Here is a 14,849-nt window from a genome sequence, read left to right on the forward strand (position 1 = left end):
GTGTTTTCAGTTAATCCAGTGGGAATGACATTATAAATGGTATAAATGTCATATAAACATCAAGGTGGAGCCCAAGAAGGTTTCAACGGTAGGCATTTCTTTCCCCAGTTTTCCCTCTCGTGTGGCCCACTTGAGTCCTGGATCCAGCTCATTTTTTGTCACATGAGCTTGCAAAACGGATGGACAGGGTGGAACTCTCATAAACATCACGGTGGGCCCCACCTAGGTTCCCATCGCAAATCGCATCAGCTGAAAGGTGATCTGGTCCACACCAAAAAATGGGACCCACCGTTACCTCTGATTCGTTAAGGATATTACATACCCACCGTGATTGTGATGGCTGCTGACGTAGGTGGCCTGCCATTCCGATGGTTACTCTCCTGCGTGCCAACATGGCATATATGTATGAGATCTGGACAGTTCATCATGTGGGCCCCGCTTGGTATATGCATGGCCTAAAAATAAGAGACCATTCTGGAAATCATCGGGACCACACGTGCTCTGAATGTGGACCATTTGCCAAGTTTTAGCAGTACATCTTTCGGACATTTTTTCGCCAATCTGACAAGCCTGATCTTTTGGACCACCAACAAAAGGCTAAGAAGACAACCATATGCTAGAAACCAGAAATCCACATCACCAATGTAGAAAATCATGAATTGTGCACTGGGACCCACGAGCAACATGAACATGTGGTCACAAGGATTGATGACCAGTCTGAGTCAACTCTGGAGTCTGGACTGAGTTCCAATCCAGTTAGGCACCCACTAGTCAATACTGAGAATAGAGGGGACTTGGCCCGAATTGGCCTGAAACGGTTTATCGATTGCGATGGCCCACAAGAACACAGTCCCGATTATCAGAGATGTTTGCAGTGCACGGGAGGAAATTGCATATAACTTGTTTCTGCGCCGTTCATTGTATTTCACCGGACATCCATTTCTAACCATCTATGGAAAATTACAAAATTTCATTGTACAAGAAAAGGATATGCCTTGCCAAATTAGCATCAATGATCATTCGTTCGAATAATAATGCCAACCGACTGCAACTGCAGCTACTAATATGACTTTGAATAATAGCTTAGGGCTGAAGATAGATGATGATGACGGTGACAGCAGGGGCGGTTCCTGTGGCCTTCCTCTTAGCTTGGCAGACAGCTTGGACAGGAGCTGCGGGATCAGCCCAGGCCTCATGGCAGCTGCAAGTTAGAAATAAATGCCCTTCAATGATTTTTATCGATGATTTAGGGTGTATTTGGATCTACCACAAATCACAAGTGGCTTGAATATTCTCGCAGAACAGATGATTCTCTGTTCTGTTAGGAATTCAGGGAGTTTCCTCATATAAATTCCAAATACATATCCAGGTTGATTCCTGATATTTGATTTGGGGTGGAGATGTTGAAAAAGAATACCCACCACCTAATGTGCTCTCCTATATCCACCCCATCCCAAATGTGCACAGCTGATTGTAAAACTACCTATTCTACTGAAATATTGAAAACATTTGCTATTTGGGTACACATCCAAAACAGTTGGAGGTAAAGATAACGTGGAGCAAGAACAAGTCAGAAGTTTGCAATACAAAACAAGCATGTCAAATTCTAGAGAATGCTAAAAATAGCATCTTTACTTGAATAAACCAGATTTAGAAATCCAAAATGCAATGGAAGACTTGCATCCAATAAGTTCAAGATGCATTTTCACATCCATTTTGGAGATATAGACAGCAAGTTGGGTGCAGAATGCATCTTCTGTTGGAAGCTTTTTGATTTTTGATTTTGATTTTGATTTTGATTTTTTATTTTGGGTGCCTGTCACAGGGCTTTGGAGATATGCTTTTGCGCCATAGTAGCATATGATAGGCTGATGAAACACTAGTTCCTGATTGAGATCACAAGTTATATAGGTGGCGAGCAGCATTGACTTAATGACATGGTGCAAGTTCTCAGGACTTTGTGGTTATTGTGTATTGAACAATTGTGTGGCAGAGAACAGGTTGTTGGGGATCACAGACTACAGAAGTGGAGGTGAGAACGTTTTGTCAAAGCCTTTGTGTATTCACCATTCTCTGCCTAGGATCTGTTATGTCTTATCAATAGGTTTCTTCAGCAACCAAGAGAGTCATTGAGATTTACTCCGATCTTCAGTGAAATCCAGAAATTATGTTGGTTTAAACATATCTTTTACTCATTTCCCTGGAGACGGAAATGAGATGGCTGAATCTCTATCAAGAGATTAGACTCTTGCAGAATCTCTTTTATTTTTAAAGAGACGAGACTTTTGGCAAGGGGGCTAAACATTTTGTTTACTCCATCCAGAAGCTCAAATCCTCTGGGTTTTGATCTGGCAAGATCCGGGGCGCAGCACCCACTTCTCTATATTGGGAATTCTCTCCTCCTCCTCTAGTTTAATGACTTATCATTATCCTTTCAAACGGAAATCGTTGAATCTCTACCTAGAGAAGCAGCAAGAGGGTAACTTGTTGTCAACCTACGGCCAATATGATTCGTATTCCTTTATATCTCTTCTAATAGAATTACAGTTAGTTACAGAAACAAAGAACAAAATAATAATAATAATAATAAAAGACAAAAATAAAAAGAATGGGATTTCCATCTGCCTCTAGGGTAGAGTCATCAACCTTGTGATGAGAACAATGGCAGAGGATGTGATGGGGACATCACGCGCACACGCGTACTCACGCCGCCTCCCCTACGCACGCACATACGTAGAAGGAGGACCCCACCATCGATCTGGTTCGATGACGACGTCCAGGGAGGGCCTGCTAACTAGAAGTCAAGTTTTGGTTCAGAAAAGTGGCCCGATAGTCAAGAAAAGCCCACCATGGGATCTCATGATCGTGACTCACTCGTCGGATTGGTTTTATATTTTAGGTTTTGCTTATTGTTATTATTTAGAACATCGTAAACGATTTAGATTTCTTTGTCTGATTTTTATTTTAGTTTACTTCATCGCCAAGTAATAGGTGTCGCACATGGTGCAAGTTTTTGGGTATAGGGTTTTCCCTATAAATAGGCACCCCTTGTAGTTCTTTTCATTCATTGAAGTTAATAAAAAAATTCCTGCTTTATTTTTCTGCTCTCTTCGTGAGTTGTGGAAGAATTCAAAATTGGGTGCGAAGCCCTCCCTTTTCGAAGGGCTAACTACTGTGGTGCGAAGCCACATCGATCCCAATTCACCCCCATCTTCCATCATCTTTTTTTTTTTCCATCTTCCCCCACCATCCGTACTTTAAATTTGTCCTTTTGTTGCATTAGATTTCTTTATTACAGCAGGTTTCCAGATTTCGGCCCGCAGGCGAGTTGAAACTTCGGCGGAGCACCACGCACAAACCGTACATCGGATCGAACTGAGATTTGGAGGTTTTGGAGTCTATCCCTGGCCGACCAGGGCCAAGGTGACCTTTTTCTGAATAGTGGGCCCCACACATGTGCGGCCAGGATCACACGCACGTTCGTCTAGGGCATTGTTGCTGTCCACACGCGGGATCATCTTTTGGCTCGGGTTTTTATCCACTTTTATCCTCTCATAGCCGTTTTTCATGAATCCTAACCCTAGCTTACATGATCCCTAATTGATTTGCCCATTTTTATCACCTTAGGGATCCCTGAATTGAAATTAGGGAATCCCTTGGATTAGGGACTGATTTTTATGCATGAGTAGTTGATTTTATTTCCCTTTGACATCGTTTGGTTTATAATTTTTATTGGTCCAGTCCTAGCCTGTGTCGGCTTGGACCCGCATAGATTCCCCTTTTTAATTGAATGTTTGGATTTTCATGTGGGACATGAAATTTGTGTGATTGTTTCTGAATTGGTAGGATCTAAGCCTGAAATCTTGCATATTATATTTAATTTTCCATGTCCTGCATCAAATTTGGTATCAAAGCCTAGGGTTCTTGTAGGGGAATTCATTACATGTTTAGGGTTTGGTTGTTTATGTCCATTACACATCAATTCTCATCATATATGGCTGTTTAGAGGTCCATAAACCCTGAAATAAGCTGCTGAAATTTTCTGTTATCCCCTTATTTGAATTATTTTAAAAATTAACTTAGTTTTCTATTTCTAGGTCTAGAAACTTTCCTTTTCTGTTTTTTAATAAACTAAGTTTTTAGAAACTTTCTTAATTTATTTTTAGAAACTAATTTCCTTTCCTTTTTCTTTTTTAGAAACTAATTTACTTTCCTTTTTCTTTTTTAGAAACTAACTTACTTTCTATTTTTAGCAACTTTCCTTTTTTTCTTTTTCCTTAGAAACTAGGTTTTTTTTTTTTTTTAGAAACTTTTTTAATTTGTTTTTTTTTTTTTTCAAAGAAGCTTTCCTAATTTGTTTCTTTAGAAACTTTCCTTTTTCGTTTTTTAGAAACTAGGTCGATTCTTTAAAAAAAATAAAAAAATAAAAAATAAAAAATCTCTCTTATATTTTGACAACTATATTGCTGAATTTTGGTTGGCACCTTACACTAAACATGGAACAATTGCAAGAGTCATTAAACAAGTTGTCCCAAAAGTTGGAGTTTATGATTAAGCGCTTGGAAATGGACTAATGCTTTGAGCAGCTTGATGAACGCATTGCCCGACTAAAGACCATCGCCAGGACAAACCCCACCATTGGGGTAGATGTCCAATCTCAGGCGGGTGGCCTGAAGAATAGACCAATGAATGGAGTTGGCCAAGAAATCAGTCATGGGCGTGCACCCGTGTACCCACCCCATGAGGGACATCAAGATCACTATTTTGAGGGGTATAACATGTGCAACCTTGTGACTGGAGAGAGTGCACCAGATGTTAGTGTAGAGTTACCCACTGAGGTCATTCTGGTAGTGGATGAGTTTCGTGATGTTTGTCCTAATGATCTACCGGATGAGTCCCCTAGGAGGGATATAGAGTATACCAGAACATGGGACATCCTGATACCTACAACCGAGTTTACGTTGAATAATTTTGTCGATAGGTCCACAAGTCTAAGTCCTCGTGAAGTCGTTACTGATTATAAACCTAGGAAACTTATTGATATTGTCCCTATGTCACTGTCCCATAGGCTGTCAGAGTCTGCAGTCTTTTGTGCATCACATTCATTCATGGCATTGAGAAATCAGGCAAAAGATCATGACTAATAATGCACATTGCACATTTTCTACAGACCAATATAAATGTTTCAAAGGATTCAATATTGGGGACTCTGTGATGGTTTGCATCAGGCCCGAGCGGTATCCTTCGAGGGCCGTTCGTAAGTTACACACGTGTAGCGCTAGACCCGTCAAAATTATAAAACGAAACGGTATCAATGTGTATGAGGTAGATCTTCCACCTTCCATGGGAATTAGTTTCACATCCGATGTGGAGGATTTAGTTACTTTTCAGGGGACCACTGATACTTTGTCCGGCCCTTCGTCCACCCATCCTGATTCTCCATATTTTTCCTTTGAACCATGGCCCCTTCCCAACCCATTTTTCCAGCCTCTACCTCCCATATCTATTTTTTCTAACCTTTCTTCCCAGCCTCTACCTCCCATACCTACTCTTCCCGACCCATTTTCCCAGCCTCTACGTCCCATACCTACCAATTCCGACCCATTTTCCCAGCCTCTACCTCCCATATTTGCCCTTTTCAACCCATTTTTTCAGCCTCTACGTCCTATACCTACCTGTCCCGACCCATGTTCCCAGCCTCTACCTCTCATACCTACCCGTCCCGACCCATCTTTCCAGCCTCTACCTCCCATACCTATCCTTCCCGACTCATTTTCCCAGCTTCTATCTCTCATGCCTAACCTTCACACACCCAAAAAGGAAATAGAGAATATCTTGGACCATCAGATAGTTTCAACATTGGACGGCGGGTCTCAGAAGTAAGTGGTTAAATGGAAGTCACGCCCAGCTTCAGATAGCACGTGGCTCACTGAGGAGGAGCTTCAGAGACTTGATCCTGACATCCTGGAGCGGTTCAGGAGTTTTATTTCGCTAGTGGCGAAATCTTTGCAACCGGGGAGAATTGATGGAGACATCACGCGCACACGCGCACTCACGCCGCCTCCCCTACGCACGTACGTACGTAGAAGGAGGACCCCACCATCGATCTGGCTAGATGACGACATCCAGGGAGGGCCTCCTAACTAGAAGTCAAGTTTTTGTTCAGAAAAGTGGCCCGATAGTCAAGAAAAGCCCACCATGGGATCTCATGATCGTGGCCCACTTGTCGGATTGATTTTATATTTTAGGTTTTGCTTATTGTTATTATTTAGAACATCGTGAACGCTTTAGATTTCCTTATTTAGTTTTTATTTTAGTTTACTTCATCGCCAAGTAATAGGTGTCGCACATGGTGCGAGTTTGTAGGTATAGGGTTCTCCCTATAAATAGGCACCCCTTGTAGTTCTTTTCATTCATTGAAGTTAATAAAAAAATTTCTGCTTTATTTTTCTGCTCTCTTCGTGAGTTGTGGAAGAATTCAAAAGTGGGTGCGAAACCCTCCCTTTTCGAAGGGCTAACTACTGTGGTGCGAAGCCACATCGATCCCAATTCACCCCCATCTTCCATCATCTTTTTTATTTTCCATCTTCCCCTACCATCCGTATTTCGAATTTGTCCTTTTGTTGCATCAGATTTCTTCATTACAGCAGGTTTCCAGATTTCAGCCCGCAAGCGAGCTGAAACTTTGGCGGAGCACCACGCACAAACCATACATCGGATCGAGCTGAGATTTGGGAGTTTTGGAGTCCATCCCTGGCCGACCAGGGCTAAGGTGGCCTTTTTCTGAATAGTGGGCCCCACATACGTGCGGCCGGGATCATACGCACGTCCGTCTGAGCCATTGTTGCTGTCCACACGCGGGATCATCTTTTGGCTCGGGTTTTTATCCTCTTTTATTCTCTCATAGCCGTTTTTCATGAATCCTAACCCTAGATTACATGATCCCTAATTGATTTGCCCCTTTTTATCACCTTAGGGTTCCCTGAATTGAAATTAGGGAATCCCTTGGATTAGGGACTGATTTTTATGCATGAGTAGTTGATTTTATTTTCCTTTGACATCGTTTGGTTTATAATTTTTATTGGTCCAGTCCTAGCCTGTGTCGGCTTGGACCCACATGGATTCCCCTTTTTAATTGAATGTTTGGATTTTCATGTGGGACATGGAATTTGTGTGATTGTTTTTGAATTGGTAGGATCTAAGCCTGAAATCTTGCATATCATATTTAATTTTCCATGTCCTGCATCAGGATGAGGTCTACATATGTGCCTAGTCTTGCTACTAAATCTAACAACGATCTTCATCTATTAATTAGGAGTTACTGTCATTGAATCACAGTTTAAAGTACCAGATTCAAATATTCCGAAATTTTAGTGTGCACTTTAATGAGGAGTTACTGTCATTTTTAAAGGCTGAAAATTGTTTGGAATCTTATTTACTTAACAAATTGAAGGATCAGACTAAAAAGCAAAGCAGGATGTGATGTTTGAGACTTTAAGGGGAGTTCTGACTTGGATGAATCTTATTTGACGATTGTAATGTGATGAATATTCACCTTCTCCACATATAAGCAGATGAGAGAGGAAAAGAAGCATAGAAGGCATACCTTTGCTTTTAAAGAATCTTTCCTCCTCACCAACTCGCCTCCGTAAAACATTGAGCAGAGACCCAAAATATAAGGCCAAAACAGTGCACGTGAATGTGATGACATTGTAAGGCATGCTAAAATCAGGTGTGGTCAAAGGCACAAGCAGTACTTCTGTGTAGGAACGCACAAGATTGTTTTCCTGGAGAAGAACAAGAATTTCAAGAAAGAAGAGATCAGCAGCGACGAGGAAGTCACGGAACTCATAAGAGGTAGATGTCAGCATTCCAATGGAGTCTACTTTCTAGACATGAATCTGCAATGCATGCTCATGGAACCAACATGCTGGAAGTCATACCTGAAATTTTAATAACATCAGTGACTTGCTAGAGTTCTCCTCAAGAAAATGTTTGGTTGATTGGAAGTCAGGAAAGCTGATTACAGCAGAAGGAATGTCAAATCCCTGATTAGCATCTGGTGGATATTCATCAATGTGTAGAAAACCCTGTAACAATACAGAGATTCAGTAAAACATGAATCCAAAAGAGGATCCCACTCATATCATTTCAAATTTTCAATCGAACAAGAACTGGATTGAATGAAGTTCACCACAATCCGTATGTGCAGGGAGGCTAAGTTGTGAAAACAAAAGTGAGAATGTGAGTATGAAGTTTGCATATGGCTTGGATCTCACAAGAAAATGTCATCCTAACAGAGTAAGGCTTCTTCTTCTCTTCGGATTGAAGGCAAAGGGATTGATATGTTCCAGCAGAGGGCTCAGATATACAGAACCAATGAAGATGACTTTATTATAATTTCCTCATTCATGGGATTTTAATGATGACCTAGGGCCTTAAAGTAGTTTCATTTACATTATGAGAAATGCTGAGATGATTCATGCAAGGGGTTGAAGAGGTGAATCACGGAACATGTGCCCACATGGCAATTATGTGATCCATAACACAGACCAGGTGGGTTCAGCATGAGTGCCCTATTGGGAGATCCAGACTGGTCCACTCAACAGGTGGGACACGTGTACATTGAATATAGGTTGTTGGTTATTTTCTAACTGTCCATTTTCATGATACAAGTGCAACCCACTCGATGAGTGGATTGGCTAGTTTTATGGGCCAGGCATGTTCAAAGTGGTCATACTTAATGATTGGACCATATACCTCATATCCAACTACCCACATCTTCAGTCTCTGGTCACGTCAAACACCAAAACATTTCTCTTTAAATTATGCTTTTACTATCAGTATTAGGGAAAAACAGATTAGAGATTTATGCAGCAGAAAGCAGGAAATTCTTCACTTATCATCCAGCCCACATTTGGGAATATATATTCTTTTTGAAAACGTCCTTTGGGAATATATTCAACTTAACACCTGTTTTTTTAACAACAACCTAAACTTGATATTAATTATTTTCAAAAAGGTTTGGAATCCAGTATGCTCCCAATGCCTATTTGCTAAATGGTATGAAAACTAACCTTCGACTGGTAGACTTTGGGAAATGACCTGAACAAACTAGTGGACCATATTGGAAGAGGGAGGTCTGCTTAGCCCACAGGTATGTGGAACTCTGCCCATCCACAGCCATCACACACAACCAAACCTGCTTACACAGCAAACGTTTGAGAAATCCAAGCTTTCCATCAGGTGGAACAATTAGATCTTCGAGCTCAAAAATCAAGCCATTTTAACTCCTAAGGTGGACCACATTGTGCAAGATTAACAGAAAATTAAAACAACTTTTTATACACATTAATTTGTTGTGTTTGCTGTGGCCAGCCGAGTGAGTGAAACAATCCGAACAATGTGAGCCACCTGATAGAAAGCTCTGGATCTGCACAATTGCATCATATTGACATGTGCCTGCATGTGGACCAGCACAGATCTGTGTTTGTGGCCTCATGATGGGGACATCATACACACGCCCCCTCTACGCACGTATTGGAGTAGGAGGCAGGGCTTGCTTTCAATTTGGATCGACGACGACATCTTTGGAGGGCCTCATAATTAGGGGGCTGCATTATGGAACATTGGAGTGGACCCAATCATCATAGAGATTCTACCATCGGATCTCATGATCGTGGCCCACTACTTTAGATGATCTAGGATTTTGAGTTTTGCCTATTTTTGTTATTAGAAACTTCATGAACGGCTTTGATTGCTTAGATTGGTATTTATTTTCTTTAGCTTTGGTATTAGTGCGCGCACATGGCGCAAGGGTAATTCTGTCTTTTTTGGGTTTAGGGTTTTCTTATAAATATAGCAATCTCATATAGGTATGGGAATGATATTTTATGAATAAAAATTCATGCGTTTCTTCCTCTCTCTCTATCTCTCTCCTTGGGTTGAAGAATTGAATTGAGTGTGAAGCCCTCCCTTCCTCGAAGGACTAACTACCGTGGTGCGAAGCCACATCCACTCCAAATCATCTCCACCTTCTTACGCACCACATCCATCACCCTCCACACCCCTTCCACCTTTAGATTCACCCACTTTCGTATCTAAGTTTTTTCCTGCAGCAGTGCACAAACAGATTTTCAGATTCTGGCCCATATGAAGGGCTGAAACTTCGGCGGAGTACTACACACATACCTTGTGACGGATCGATGTGAAACTTGGTATGGAGGAAGCCCATCCTTGGCTGATCCCAGCCTAGAAGTCGGTTTCCAACTTTGTGGGCCCCACACACGTGCAGACGACCTGTCACGCGGGTGCGTCCAGGTCCATCTGCTGTCTAATGTGTGTGGCTCATCCCAGGTTCTCTTTTTCCTATATTTCATTCTCTTTTGACTAAAAAAATCCCTTAATAAAAAAACCCCTTAATCCAAATCCCTAACCCTAAAGAGTCCCAATTCCCAATTATCCCCAATTTTCAAACCCTAGATTTTCCCCCAAATTAAAACTTAGTGAATCTCTTGAGTTGGGAACAATCTTTTGCAAGAATGGATGATTCTTACACTCCTTTGGGCTTGTTTGGCTTATAATTTTATTTGATCCAGTCCTAAAGTTGTGTAGGCTTGGACCCCCATAGATTTCCCTTTTTGAATGTTTGATAATATGTAGGATGTGGAATTTTTGTGACTGTTTAAAAGTGGTATGATCTCAAGCTTGATCTCTTGCATTCCATATTAAATTTCATATCCTGCATCACCTCAGCTAACGTGTGGATAAGCTATTGCCCAAAAATCACACAATTGGTTGTTCATAACTATCCAATTCATCATCTATTTTCTGACAGTTAAAGAAAAGTTCAGCAACAACTCAGAAAAAAAATAAATCCAAACAGGTAAAAAACAAACGACTCCAGGGACTTTTCACATCGGCCTGCAATGAGCTGGCCTTTCAGCCAGTCAGTTTGGATTGGACATGTTCACCAAGCTAATCAGTTATAGAGTCAGACCATTTAATAAACAGTATTGAATGCACACTAGATATGATTTCTTGTAGTAAATATTTGCCAGATATTTTCCAACATCTGCAGTTAAGTATTTATAAGGAGAAAAACGAGAATAAATAATAACTAAGCTATGCCTAGAGAGTACCTTATCAAAATCTATAGTTAGTGCAGCTGACTGCATGTCACAAGGGATTCTAAGTACCATTTCCATCACTCCAGGCGAAACTTTATCTTCTGAGGGTGAGACATGCATCTTTTCAACCACATCTGAGACTGCCTGGGGCTGTCCATCTATAAACATTTGTAGAGTGTGGTAATAAACTTTAACATACCAGGGCACAACCTGGAAAATGACAGCTCGTACTGTACACCCATCCCCATTTGACATTGGAGATGCAATCTCACCATCCAATAACCCACCATGTAACTGTGTAGGCTTCAGAGAAAGAGCTATCGAACCCCTTTCATTCCCACTTCCCATTAAAAACCTGCTCACATGGAATGGTGCTTGAAGGCATGACCACATTACAGGAAGCTTCCATGTAATACCCATATCAAGAGGCTTATGACTGCTGTAATTGTCAACAGAGAACTCATAAATAATAGAAGAGCTTTGACCATGCAAGTTCTCCACTTCTCTAATCAGCTTGTCCGGAATAGCAGGTAATTCAAAGCTTGGATCGGCTTCAAATCTTCCATTCTCCATTCCCATCTTCTCTAGTTCCATGACTAAGCCCCTCTCTAGTTCAAGAAATACACTGCTAGACTTTGCAATAACACACGGTCCAGTCACCTTCCTTCCAAACAATGAACTAAGGGACCAACTTGGCTGCAAAGATCTCTCACTAGAATAAGCTGTCACGGTTCTTCGGACACTGGGTTGGAGCACAACAGTCAGCGTCTGTTCAAGTACAATGCCTCCACCCACTCCCTCTTCCAGACCAAATTCGGTCGAAATCAATCGCAATCGTTGTGAATGATAGTATCCTCTGTAGATAGATGACCTGTCCATTATCGCAGCAAGCCCAGCTTTGTCTCTACAAGGAAGCAGCTTCAACCATGGAGTGAGATTCTCAGTGCAGACGGCTTCTCGGGGCAATGCACCATATCTCAAATTGCCCGAATGTGATTGGAAACCCCAATCTGGAGCAGAATAAGCAGTAGAAGACTCTAGGAAATTGATAGAAGCGCAGAAAAGACCCGAAAGAGCATGAGTCAGATTCTTCCAGGTTGCATCTACCTGATCAAGTGGGACGTCAAAGATGGCCCAAAGCTCAACGCCAGGGGGCTTGGCGTTGCTGCTTGGCATGGGGTCAAACCCACCCCAGCGCTCATAGTTCCAACGACCTTGTGTGAATGACAACTCCATTTCCCGAACTCGAAATTTATGGACCTGATTAAACATCATAACCAACAAAATTTACATAATAATACAATTGAAACATACAGATGAAACCGATTCTATCCCAAGAATATCAGATCATCCTTAAAGACGTACTGAATAATCAATTTACATGCTTGTTATTGCCATTTGATCACGATTAGCCTGTGACCAGGAGTGGAAACCGCCCAATTAGGGAGGTGCAGGGGCCACCTAAGAATATCAATAATTTGAACGATGTTGGGCCTTTTATATAAAACACCATCTAATTATCATAAGACAATGTGATGAGTGGACATGCTCGTTAAGCAGCATCACCCTGAAATATCAAATTGATGGAAATAGTATGGTAACTAAAAACTATACGTGCAGGCAATGTTCTTCATATCCAATCCTCTTCTTGAAATGTATAGCCCACCATCAGTAATCAGAACCATTCATCCAGAGACCAATGGGCACTACTGTGGGAGGCCCATGGCGGGCGCTGTCCACCAATGCCAGCAGAGAGTTGGTTTAAACTTAAAATTCTGACGGTTCATAATCAACAGACAAAAATGGATCAGCTGGATGGTTAGGGCTGTCCAATTGGGTGATCCGAGCCATCAACAGTGGATCCCACCAGTTACACTCACAGAGAGTGGACCTCCCAAGCACAGCAATTTCATGCTTAAATCAGTACCCTGTAGCTAATCTCCCTGTTACTGTCTGTGGACCACCAAATAATTTGCTCCCACAGAAGCATTTCCAATTGGAAGAAACGATGGGGCCCATGCATTTCAATGCTGGCTCCAATTTCCACCAATGAGGCACTCCAGCATCTCACGGTTAGCAGGGTCAACTCAACTCCCAGTCCAAAACCACCATCTTAAAAAAGGACAGTCTAAACTTAAAATGCCACTGATTCACATAGAAAAGGTAAAAATGCAAGAACTGGTTAGTTAGGGCTGCCCAGTTGGGCGATCTGAGCCACCAACAGTGGAACCATTATTTACAATCACAGAGAGTGGACCACCTGCACAATGGGAGCTCCCAAGGACTGCAATCTAGTATTTAAATCAGTACTCCATACGCTAATTGCACATTTCCTGTCATTGGCCACCATATATAATTTGGTCCTGTAGTAACATCCCCACTGGCAGAAAAGATGGGGGCCACAGATTTCGATGCTGGGCCCATCAATTTACACCAATGAGGCACTCCAGCATCTCATTCAACAGTCAGCTGAGTCAACTCAAACTCCAGAATCCAACATCATAATCTTAAAAGGAACTGTCTAAGCTTAAAATCCTGTCGATTCATCTATAAGAAGCAAAAGTGCATCAATGGATGGTTAGGGCTGTCCAGTCAAGCAATCTGAGCAATCAACAGCGGACCCCATCAGTTACAATCACGGTGAGCGGACCACCTGCTCGATGGAGCTCGCAAGGACTACAAATTTAGTACTTGAATCAGTACTCTGTTCTGTCAGCAATCTCTCATTCATCGCTGGTGGGCCACCAGATAAATTGGACATACCATATCGTCTCTCATTGGCAGAAAAGATGGGACCCATGAATTTCGATGCTGGGCCTCATCAGTTTGCACCAATGAGGTACTGTAGCAACTCGTGTAATTGTTGGCTGAGTTGACTCAACTCCCGAGTCTCTGACTCCATAATCCCTAAACCTCGTCCTCTCCAATCGTAATACCATCCATAGTCAAATATTAGAAAGACCAGAAGAAGAAGAAAGCCCTAATTTGTTAGATGAAAGCTCCAGACTCAAACCCTAGAGAAAGACAAAAACCCTAGTTTTCAGTTTATGAAGTGGCAAGCGGGCCATACCAACTGATAAACGGCCTTGGGGAAGATCCGGTGGTGGGGCCCATAGGTGTTGGTGGGGGGAGATGTGCTCTCGAGATGGAAGTGAGCTAAGACCTTCCGATCTGGCAAAGGCCTCAAAAGCAACTCCTCCCAGAACTCCTCTTCTTCTCCTCCGTTCGATCTGGCAAGAATCGGAGCGACGAAACTCTGAGATAGGAGAAGGAAGAATGAGAAGAAGAGAATCGATCGACGAGACGCCATTAAAGGATCTGATGGGAAGAAATAAACGAGAATCGTTGCAGATGATCCGCCATTAAAGCTCTAGCGAAGCTCAGAGCGGGAGGTTTTTTGTGGAGACAGCGAATTGGTCTCCGCGATTAATGAAAATCAAAGGCAAAAGCGTCACGGGCCGGATCACGGCCGGGCCAAGGGTCGTTTGGCAGCGTGGATTCGAGGGGGTGTTTGGCGTGGTAAGGATTGGGTGGGATGGGATTCAAAAAACATAATTATTACGTATGGGGAGGGATTGTCCCTGTCACCGTGGGGTAAGCTTAATTTCATGCTTGTAATACGGTGGTACATTGTATATCTTTATATCCAAACCGTTCATCTGTTTTGTAACTTCATTTTATGCATGGGCTAAAAATGAGGCAGATCCAAAATTTATGTGG

The 14,849-nt window shown here is 42.1% G+C and overlaps 1 protein-coding gene across 3 annotated transcripts; it reads right to left on the bottom strand.

Moving 5' to 3' along the window:
• Nucleotides 1-894: 894 nt before the first annotated feature.
• On the bottom strand, nucleotides 895-14,640 carry LOC131239558 (uncharacterized). 3 transcript variants are annotated; one of them, XM_058237321.1, is made up of 5 exons: nucleotides 14,200-14,633; nucleotides 11,142-12,389; nucleotides 7,944-8,090; nucleotides 7,607-7,787; nucleotides 895-1,201 (listed from the first exon to the last, which is right to left on the bottom strand). In XM_058237321.1, the coding sequence occupies exons 1-5, from the start codon at nucleotides 14,437-14,439 to the stop codon at nucleotides 1,017-1,019; spliced, it is 2,001 nt and encodes a 666-aa protein (XP_058093304.1). In that variant the 5' UTR covers nucleotides 14,440-14,633; the 3' UTR covers nucleotides 895-1,016. The 3 variants fall into 3 exon arrangements, 2 of the variants coding, with proteins under 2 accessions (XP_058093304.1, XP_058093305.1); XR_009168269.1 differs by lacking the exon at nucleotides 895-1,201 and adding an exon at nucleotides 9,078-9,202 and having other exon boundaries at nucleotides 7,649-7,787; nucleotides 14,200-14,639; XM_058237322.1 differs by lacking the exons at nucleotides 895-1,201; nucleotides 7,607-7,787 and adding an exon at nucleotides 9,078-9,202 and having other exon boundaries at nucleotides 7,943-8,090; nucleotides 14,200-14,640.
• Between the last annotated feature and the right edge of the window lie 209 nt (nucleotides 14,641-14,849).

Source organism: Magnolia sinica, chromosome 3, assembly GCF_029962835.1.
Source record: "Magnolia sinica isolate HGM2019 chromosome 3, MsV1, whole genome shotgun sequence".
NCBI classification, from domain to species: domain Eukaryota; kingdom Viridiplantae; phylum Streptophyta; class Magnoliopsida; order Magnoliales; family Magnoliaceae; genus Magnolia; species Magnolia sinica.